Here is a 10,606-nt window from a genome sequence, read left to right on the forward strand (position 1 = left end):
CCAACGAAGTTCAAAGACGTATTACTGAATTAATTGGAGATACTTCAAATTAAAGTTTTTTTTTCAAAATAAACATATATCTATTTACTAATAGTCAAATGAGTTAAAAACATCTACGATAAGTACTTTTTGTGTAATCTTTATTTGAATTTAAATTTCATAGTCCACCCTATGATCAAGTAATTGAATTGACTTTAAGCTCTCGTCGGTACCTGTTATCGTTGTCTTAGAGAAGTTTTTTTTTCATATTTGAGTAGCTGAGATCAAATAAAAAAATGGGGGTATGCATTTATGAAAAATTACTTTTGATTTTATGGGACACCTTAATGTGCACTCTTACACTTACCAACCTCTTCAGGACCATGTTCTTGACTTATACCTAGAGTTGTAATTTTAAAGTATTTTAATTGAGTGTGAAATTATTTTTTTATTTTCTAAGCAACATTAAACACATTTCTATAAATTCCAAAAATTATGCACAAGGTAAAATCATATGCATTAATGAAAACTGTACATTTAGTAATATGAATGCATTTAGATGCACTTCAAATAAGAATAGAATCCTAAGAAGAGTAAATATTTTAATTCTAACTTTGGTGATACTTTAACATTGATTTGACGTTGGGATTTTAACATTTACAAGCTGTTAAAATATTTTTTTAGTATACCAAGATGGTAAAATATGGGATAAGGGCAGTTTTGTTTCATACACCTGTATTACGGCTCCAATTGGTTTCCATGAAATGTTATACACCAGATTGGATTTGACAATCATTTCATTCCTTAACGATTTCAGTAAATTTGCCAGGAAGGCTTTGCACACGTCTTGCCTCCATTCCATTCCCTCTGACAATTCTTGAACGGAAAATTTTTCTATTTTCCTAACAATTCCATTATGATTTCTAAAGCCACATATAATTGTAGGAATCCCTACCAAATAGGACTGAGTCCACCAGTGTAAAAACTTTCTCTTTGCAAAAATTTTATAATGTTGATTACTTGTTATTTCGAGGTTGACCTTAAATTCGACACAATCCTTCAGACGAAGAGGAGTTGCTCTATCATGCATTACAGCATCTACTTCAGCTCCGTATAAAATATTGTATCCATCAATTTCTCTCTGATAAACAACATGATTTTGTTGATTTGTATTAACGATATCATTCAAATTAGAGGTTGATTTTTGAGTGAGATAGTCTTCAAATTTATAACCCCATTTAAAAATATGTTGCTTTTGTGTATCTATTGTATCACTTTGGATTCGTTCGTACTCGGTTTGTTCGGCTTTTATGTAAATTGTTCCTTCATATTTCGTCACAGTAAACATCCAAGGCTCTTTTTCTTCATAAGGTGTTCGCATCATCTTTGATAAACTACCCCGTAAGACAACAAAGTCTGAATGCGACCATTCCGACTGATGATGAATCCATTCTAAATATAACAAAAAATGTTCCATTAAAAATTATACAATTGGATATTCCTTAGCTATCATACTCAACAATGGCTTAATTCCTTCATTATAAAAGTTATCACCTCCCAGAATAACACGACCTTGCTTTAAGTCCAGTGGAGTTTTTTCCAGGCATTGTTTTCCCCAGTATTCATAGTCAAATACTTTGACAAAGGAATCCATCCTTTCTTGCCATTCTCTCACACAATCCATTGCATAGGTTCCTACAATCTCAGGAGATTTGAATTTGAGTCATAGGGTGGCTGAATTTGAATATTAATGTTTCCATAACTTAGATTGATCAGTCTTTGAGTTGATGATTAGCTTCTAACAATGAATATGTGATAGGTTTTTTAATATACTTTTTTCAAATAGCTAAAAAAGATACTAACTAAATTATAAAAATTATTTATAATCCCATAATTTCTTTTAATATATTACGTATACTCAAAATATAAACGCCATTTTGTAGTTGATTACATAACATATCGATCGTGAACTGGCATTAGTAAATAAATTCAGCTCCGTTGTTATCAAATTTTATGAAGTTGTGGTTGTTTTAGATAATAAGACTTGCAGGGAAATAGTTGCACCTCTCTATCTTAAGTAGAACAAATTATATATTTTCCATCAAAGTAGAACATAGGGTATAACATGTAGGTTTGAAACACGGAACGGTTTCAATAGTCCCCTTCTCTCGAACATCAAAAAAAAGCTTAAATTATAAAATTTACATCACAACTACATGTATCGTAATGCAAATGATTGTGAAAATCAGTTGCCAATTTTTTCAACTTTCCTTCAAGATATTGAAAAAAAACTTTTGAGTATGATTATTTTTGTAAATATTCAGTCAAAAAATAAAGTTTTTCATTGTTTTATGTTGTGGACACAAACTTATTTATAGGTGGAGAGATCCAGGATGACTGAGAGACAAATGAGAAGAAGAAATGGCGTGGAGGAATAAGACACTTTTTACAGGAACATTAGTATTATTTATACGAAAAAATCCTACTCTGATTTATGTACAAAATACAAATGAAAATTAAATTATATCAACAGAGTGAGGGGAAATTTGTAACACTCAGTCAGTGTAAACGGGGCAGTTGCAATAAGTACTCCAATTTACTATTCCTTAAAATTTTACTAGTGGAAGTACCCGTCAAAGCCCGGAGTATAAAGCCTCAGCTAAAAGACAATTGCTTCTTTAATTATATAAAAGATAGCTCACCAATAACTTTTCGGTGTTACTCTCCGTTGTTTGTGAGAATACTCAACACTTAACTACTCAATACTTACATTTTGTCTTCAATAATATGAGTTCTGTCCTCATGTGAGAATTAAATAATAATAATAACTAATATGGGTTACAAAAAATATGTTGGAATTATTGAAGAGTACTTCTTCATCTTTAGAGCACACGCTAATAAAAACAAAAAAAATTCATTTAACCAAAATTAAAACTAATACAATGTACCACGCTTTTTAATAGTGACGTCAAAGAGTACCTACTGTTACTATTAATAATATAATTTTTAGTATTATACGCGGTTAATATTTCAATTGTTATACTCAAGGACTCCTGTAAGCAGGATGGGCACGCGCAAACATGAACTCAAATACGCGTGCAACATGGGGCCATTGAAAAAAAAAAACAATACAACGTGTTTGGTAACATAATAAGTAAAAACTAATAATTATTAATTACTTTGTGGACGCCATCTTGATTGTGTTTTGCTCCAGGGTGTAGAACGGGCTATGACAAAACAAACAAACAAAGAAGCCCCAGATTTGATACAGGCTGGCTGAGATCCATTCCAAGAGAAACAGATCTGAAGAAAACCAATTGTTGCCCTTTTTAAGCTATCCCATGATGAGAAATTGGGCACCCAAGGAGTAGCCAGGATCCAGTTTGAGACAGAGATGTCATTCAAAATGTACCACTCTGGCGTGCTGATCGACAAAACGGCAGTGTCACACATCACCTCAGAAGGCAAGGTCAACACTGTGATTCAAGACATCAATTTGACTTCCTTTCTGGGAGCAAAAGAAAAATTGAATCAAACTGAGACCGGGAAAGACATTCTCAACAAGTTAGCTTTTAAGCTCTCTTTGAATTCTTGCGCAAATGGCTCTCCTCTTCACCAAAACCAACAGCTAGAAAATATTCAAAACACAAACTTGCCCTCTCTTTCTGGAGAGATTTTGTCGACTTTCTCATCGAGTGGAAAAACAGTAAAGCACCTGGCCTCAGAAACCTTCCTAGCAACAATATGCCTTGCCACAGCAGATCTGGCAGAGGATCTTCTTCTAGATGAGACTTCTTCTAAGTACTCCTTGGCATGTTTGAGTCTGATCCCATCGGAAGAAGCTTCGGCTGGTACAGACAATTAAGTTGAGGTATCTACTACATCAACGTGAGACAGATCCTGGAAGCAGAGAAAAAGATTCGTATGCTTAGTCTTGTCAAATCCTCAGGTAAATAGGATATTTGTTAATAGTAAGCTTCTTTATTTAGGTATTACTTATTTTTAAAATATAATAATATCATTACAATATTTGACTTTTTTAAATTTACAGGTCCAACTACTTCAGAAATTACAGGTCTGCATGGTAAAAGCTGAGCTCATGGATGTTCTCTACTTAGTTGCCGGGTATATTGGGGTTTCTTTGAAGAAGAAGATCAGCTGTACATCATGCCAAGAGCTAATGGTGATCAGAGACACACCTCCCGACTCAATAACCTTCGATAACCCAACCAATCAGCATGTAGACCTGAAAGAGTTCATCGATATAATGAGCAGAGGGGAGTTGTCGACTCCATCCGACCTTCTCCACCTCTCTTGTCTTTATGCTCACTCCATGTTATCTTAATGACAGCTTCTCCTGAAGAGAAAGACGGTTTACTTGGCACACCAAATCCTAGAGCTTCATTTATTTACACATTCATAGACAGGATTCAGGACAGTTTAAACTCTGACATTATCGCCGTTGTGGGAGTAAAGTGTAAGGAAGGACACTCCTGGTCAGCTTTCCTTCAAATAATTTCATTTGCTTTGATTAATGTCATGAGTAAAAATTTAAGTGCTAAACTGAATGATGATATCCGATTTTTAACAAAAAAGAGAATGGCAGCTAAGAATTCAGAAGCTAATAGAAAAAAAGCTAAATTTAAATCCAAATCTTCTGACTTGTAGACTTGTACCAACTTTGTCCTTTTTGATTGTGTCTTTTCTCTTTTATATGTTTTTAATGTTTATTTTGATAAAAGTACTAATAAAATACCACTTCTATTAGAAATATATAGCCTCATTTTTATTATTTTGATGAGTTTCCCTAGTAAAATACTTTCAAAAATTCTTTATTTTGTTGCAAAACACTTGAAGAGAGGCATTCTATTTAGAAGTAACATATTCTCAATAAACAAAGACCCATATTGGAAACGCGTGAGCGCAGTGTCCTGTCCTTGATTATAATCTATAAATTCAAAATCTGTCTCTATTGTCCAGCATTTGGTACGGTACATCAAATTGCGAATTCTAGCAAGCCCAATTATGGGGGGGGGGAGCGATGATGGTCTAACCTTTTATTTCTATTAACATTGATTTTAACCAAGTTTAATAGAAGTTCTGGGCTTCACTAAAATATAAATATATTTATCTACGTTCATTCCTATTGTCAAAACCCGAATTTCCCCATAGTTCAATCTATGTTGTCTAAATTTTTGTTTTGGACGATACCATCTGATGCACTAACCTCCAATATTTTATTAATAAGACTACATTATTATTTCTTATATGAAAAATATTTATATAATTTGTATCTGGGAGTACTATATACATTGCACCCTGTATACACATTCGATGCTACATGCACACACCTGTAATATTTCATTAATGCGACTACATTGTTATTTCTTAAATCAAAATATGTTTATATGGCTTACATCATGCAGCAATATATACAGTGCACCTGGAGACTCCTTTAATATACTAAAATGAACCCCACACCACAAGTTGTGGAGGCGAACTGCGGGAACCCGATCCACTCAAACCATTCAAGAAGACTATTTGCTCGACTAATAATTTTATTTCCTACTCAAATTTGATATTTTTTAACTGCTGCAACATTTGATGAGTCGCATTTGAATGTAATTTGTGGATACAAATTTGATTGATATAACCATTAAATTAATTCAAACAATAGCAATCACATGTTTTATGTGAAAATTTAATGAGTCCAAGTCAAAGCAACTCGGAGACATTGAGTAAAAAGTGTTGCAACTCTCCCTTTTTGTTTCCCCTTCATAAAATTAATTTTTAAATTCAGTTTGATCTTTTTCTATGGATGACACATGATCCATGACACATATCTTTTGTACGTCAATCAATGTAGTCAACATATGTTTATTGACATAATATCCTTTGCATCGCCTCATCAATCATCTCAATGATCAGAATACCTACATAAGTAGGACTTGAATTTACATCAAGTTCACTTAATTAGAAGACAAAATGGACTCTAGAACTCGGATCCTTTTTCTCTTGCTCCTTACTCTACTTATTGACATCTCAAGTACCAAGAACATCATTGTTTGTAAAGAGAATTCCAATTGTTCAAATGAAGAAAGTTGTGTCATTTTCATTGAGGGTCATGGGATATGTAGCAAAGGGAGTAGAACCATGGATGGCGTGTTTAATGTCATGGAACTCCTAATAAAAAATAAGCCTATGGTGGATGAATGGTATGATTGGATTAACGAACAATTCCTGGATAAAAAAAAGGATTAAGTCAGCATACATAAATAATAATTAACCAAATAGTATAATTAATTATATCAAAAAAAGTGCTGCAATTGAATGTTGTGTAATTATTCTATGCGTATGTTTCGTTTCTAAGGACCAAGTACATTTACAATTATTCGTTTTTTAGTCATTTTGAAATATAACTTGTGTGTTAAATATACATGAAAATGAATGAACAATAATTGAATCCTTTGTTTCATTCCTGAGTTCTTTGGAAATCTCAATTAAAATAGAGTATTTACTTTCTGATTACTAGGCTTTTTTGTTTCTCCTGAAATGCCTGAATAATTATCCTCATCATTCCATATCTAGTTATTATCAGTGTTACCAGACTAGCTGATTTTGGCTAGACTTAGCTGCTTTTTGACTCGTATAGTGAAAAGATATCATCTACATGATAGTTGGAAAACTTTGCTGATCTTTGCAATAGTTTACATTGTGTACATTGATTCAATTCAAATTAATAGTTTCAATGTAATAACTCAGAGTATACCCAGGGTTGGATTTACCATATAGCAAGCTAATGGGTGCAAGTTTCATATATTGACTATTGTGTAGTCTCCCTCTCTAAATTGAGAAATTTTATAATCATCATATAAAACTATCGTTCTGTAAAAAAAAAAAAAAAATATTATTATTTCATGTTTCGTCTCTTTCAAAAAATTTAATGCTTAATTTAAAAACACAAAAACCTGCAAACGAATTTTTCTTTTAAGAATTTAGGCTTAGGAGTAATTTTTTCTTTTGTAGACAGCCTTACGGACTTTCCAATATTGTTAAGCAAAAAAAAAAAAGGGACTAATTTAGCATAAATACATAATTTTTTTAGCCATTTGTTGTTGAAAATAAAAGATTTCTTAACCGATTTTACTTAACCCTACCTGACAACACTGGTTATTATCAATCTTGTATTGTTTTTGGTTCTTTCTGTTCAATGTTTGGTTAAAAATAAAAAGTATAATATTATAATCATAAACCATGCCCCATGGGATACACTAACAAGGGACGGAACAGGAAAAATATATAAATACATTAGTAGTCATTATAAACACAATGTTCAGTTTGAATATTTTTCCATGGATGACACATAACTTTAATTTTCACTAGAGACAGTAAGAGTGAGATATTTTGCTAATTGATTAAAGTTAATAAGAAATGAATAAACATAAAATGTTTTGCAATTAAAATGTTGTAGATTTAATTATGTATTAGGTTTCCAGTTAATTAAATCTGATTTTTGTCGCCTTGCTAGAACAAAGATTATTGTAACCTCTCAAACACGTATTGGGTCAATAAGGTGTCATTTTTTAGGATTTTGCAACCCTTTTCAACTTTTTATAAATGAGGTGGGAAGGTCTAGTTTTGTAAACTACAGAATTGCTCTAATTTTCCCCTTTATTAGGTTGGGCTCTTGAAGAGTAAGACTCTTGAGCCTTACTGAATCGTGGTCTATTTCAAACTTGAGTTAGACCCTTAACATATGTGGCTAGACAATGTGTTAACCCTACACCTCTCATTGAGAGATGAATATAAAATTTGGAGTACATTTAATACAAATATATGCCTAAAGAACAATAAACTCAACCCAGAGGGAAATAATATAAGCTATTTGCCTCTGGGTTGATCAAAAATAAAAATTAATAATTTTACATACATTGATATATATATAAATATAAGAAATAATCGAATAATATATTGTAACTATAAAATCAGAGATATATGCACTCCTTGAAATATATTTATTTCCATACTTTCCATTTTCTTTTTTCTGGCAAATAAAGTCAAAATTGAGACTCCCAAACCAAAAAAAATTGTAAAATATGTAAAAATAGATTTATAAACAAATCAAGGTCTTCATTTGCACTGTATATTTAGCAAAGCAGGTCCATGTTTAATTTTGGGTTCACAAACTCAAAGATCTTACTTACTCCACGATGATAATCTGCAATCTGTTTTTATTTTGAATATAAGTTAATATGGAAAATATCTTCTCATATAAAGGGATATTGAGCCAAAGGGTATAAATAAATCTAAAGCTGCTTTAGCCAACAGTGGGTACTCATTCATAACAGAAATCGTATAAGTGGTATAGTATCAATTTCATTTTGTGTGTTGGGTCACATGAAAGTTCTATAAGTGTATCTTCCATTTCAGACGACTGATGATTAGCTGTTGGGTAAAAGTGGCGTATCCCCTTAGTTTTTTTTGTGGAGCACTATCTTCTGGAAATAATTTTGAAAATGAACCTTGAAAAGACTCATAAAAAATATTCACATTCATCATTATTTAAGCAAAACAAATATTATAGGTCTTTATTTTAGTGATTAATCGCAATTCGAGAATTGGGTGGGCTTTTTTTTTCTGGAAAATAATGTTTAATTTGCGATTCTCAGTCTAAGGTTATTTATTAATAGAAGGGAAATGACAAGTAAAAATTTTGATATGTATTAGTATTCGATAATTTTTGTTTTAATCGATTTTAGGGCGTCTAAAAACTTTTGTTTTTCTGCATGTTATCATATGCATTTATATTAATACGCCTTACTACTACTAAAAACATATTGGTTATAAGTTATATCCAGACTATAGTAAAATATTGATTTGTGGACTATATGGACTGTTGAATTACGCTTATAATCAAAATTCAAATAAGTTAAATTAATTTTTTAGTTAATTTTGGAAAATAAATTACGAAAACAATTTTTCAATTACAAATTTCAATAATTTTTTAAAAAATATGATTTTTTTTATCTGGCAAGTTTTTTAGTGAACAAAAGTGTTAGGATGAGTAACGAGTATTGAGATGAGTAACGAGTTAAGCTTGTAATTCCTCGAGCGTTTTTTTCTGAAACTCAAAAATACTCCTGCAGTAAAATTGAAGTTTCGGCATATCACTATAAATATTATTTACATTAAATAAAGGAAGGCGACTCATCGTCCCATCACTAGTTTATTTTACAGAATATGTTAATATTCAATTCTGTTTTTCTTTTTCATCAAAAAGAAAGTAATGGTGGAGTTAATGACCTATGTTAGTCTCCTGTTACAGTCCTATTCTATTTTATAGAATCTCTAATTGAACATGAAGATTAGGAAATTGTCAACCATGAATACCTTATAGCAAGTTTTAACTCAAATTCTGTAAATCATTCCTCTCCATCTACCCTATTCTTTCCAGGAAGAAAAAGGGAGATAGTTATTAGAATATTGACCGTAATATATCTTAGAAATATTGTCTGTCATTTTATAATTAAAAATGACTAAACTTTTGTAAATATGATTAATGTATTTTTCATAAAAATAAATACGTTTTTTTAAACTAAACCCCGACATTTAGGCGACATTGAAAAAATACATTACAACCAAGATTAATAGAAATCATATTAACCTTGATTACAGCCAATAACAGTATCCATAATATCTAACTCATGTATACATTCAGTGGGAAGTACTTTAAATCTATAGGAAAAAGTTGTGTGCGTATTTGTTTTTATTTTGGGTGTAAAGTACTCTGAAAATAATTTAGAGCGTGAGAATGTTTTTCATTAAGTACAAGAGAAATTAAATTATTACAACGTAAAAGGGATATAAATAATAGTTATGTACTTTACAAGTATTTCGTTCACAATTACATGGATATTATCATCAGGGGTGTCTGTAGGGGAGGAGGCTTTAGATCCCTCCCTAATTTCAAATTTTGGCTTGAACTTGCATAGTCGTGTTTTTAGGACACATATCCCGTGGAAACTACACCCCTTCCGAAATTTCTATGACCTATTGGAACGGAACCCTAAAGTCTCATTTTTAGCTTTCAGTGCTAAAAAAATTAGTTCAGCGTTCCGTTAATTGAACGCCGTTCAATTTTTATGTTCCGTTCACTCGCCTGAATGTATCTAATTTTTAATCTATGTGTTTCAACATTACAAAAGTCAAATATAATCAACCCAAATCTTCTCAAGTAATATCAACGCCATATTTGTAATTATTGAAAGTTTCAAAATACTGACTTAGATGTTTTTGATGATCAATTCTTCTTGGTAAACTCATATGAATTTTGTGCGATTATAATATTTGTCGTAATTATAATTTTTTCTCAACATAAATATACATTATTGTGCAATTGTGTAAATATACCGACTTTATGAATTATTCACATAAGTATTGAATTATTAATGGAAGAATAATATTTGTGAAATGCTGAGGGGTAAAAGAAGGTAATTTGTAGTGGGTTAAAGGAGAGAGGTAATTAAACCTAATTGAGTTTGTACAAAATCACTCCCGTGTTAATTCATCCGCATCAGAGATTCTATGTGAAATTACATACTACAATTAATATGTTTTGAACGAACAC

General features: G+C 31.4%; 1 protein-coding gene and 1 long non-coding RNA gene across 2 annotated transcripts; one reads left to right on the forward strand and one right to left on the reverse strand.

Moving 5' to 3' along the window:
- Positions 1-407: 407 nt before the first annotated feature.
- LOC121128683 (decapping and exoribonuclease protein) lies at positions 408-3,079 on the reverse strand. Its single transcript, XM_040724268.2, has 3 exons — positions 2,750-3,079; positions 1,495-1,777; positions 408-1,431 (listed from the first exon to the last, which is right to left on the reverse strand). The coding sequence occupies exons 2-3, from the start codon at positions 1,661-1,663 to the stop codon at positions 647-649; spliced, it is 954 nt and encodes a 317-aa protein (XP_040580202.1). The 5' UTR covers positions 1,664-1,777; positions 2,750-3,079; the 3' UTR covers positions 408-646.
- Positions 3,080-3,185: 106 nt separating this feature from the next.
- Positions 3,186-6,437, forward strand: LOC139906996 (uncharacterized). Its single transcript, XR_011783282.1, has 2 exons — positions 3,186-3,928; positions 4,031-6,437. It is a non-coding gene; the product is annotated as an uncharacterized lncRNA (long non-coding RNA).
- Positions 6,438-10,606: the final 4,169 nt, after the last annotated feature.

The sequence above is a fragment of the Lepeophtheirus salmonis genome, chromosome 13 (assembly GCF_016086655.4).
Source record: "Lepeophtheirus salmonis chromosome 13, UVic_Lsal_1.4, whole genome shotgun sequence".
Classification (NCBI taxonomy): domain Eukaryota; kingdom Metazoa; phylum Arthropoda; class Copepoda; order Siphonostomatoida; family Caligidae; genus Lepeophtheirus; species Lepeophtheirus salmonis.

Excerpts from the sequence above, each read along its gene's own strand:
- LOC121128683 (XM_040724268.2), bottom strand. The coding sequence starts at position 1,663 with ATGGATTGTGTGAGAGAATGGCAAGAAAGGATGGATTCCTTTGTCAAA. Across the intron at positions 1,432-1,494 it reads AGGAATTAAGCCATTGTTGA|AATGGATTCATCATCAGTCG; the intron begins GTATGATAGCTA and ends TGTTATATTTAG.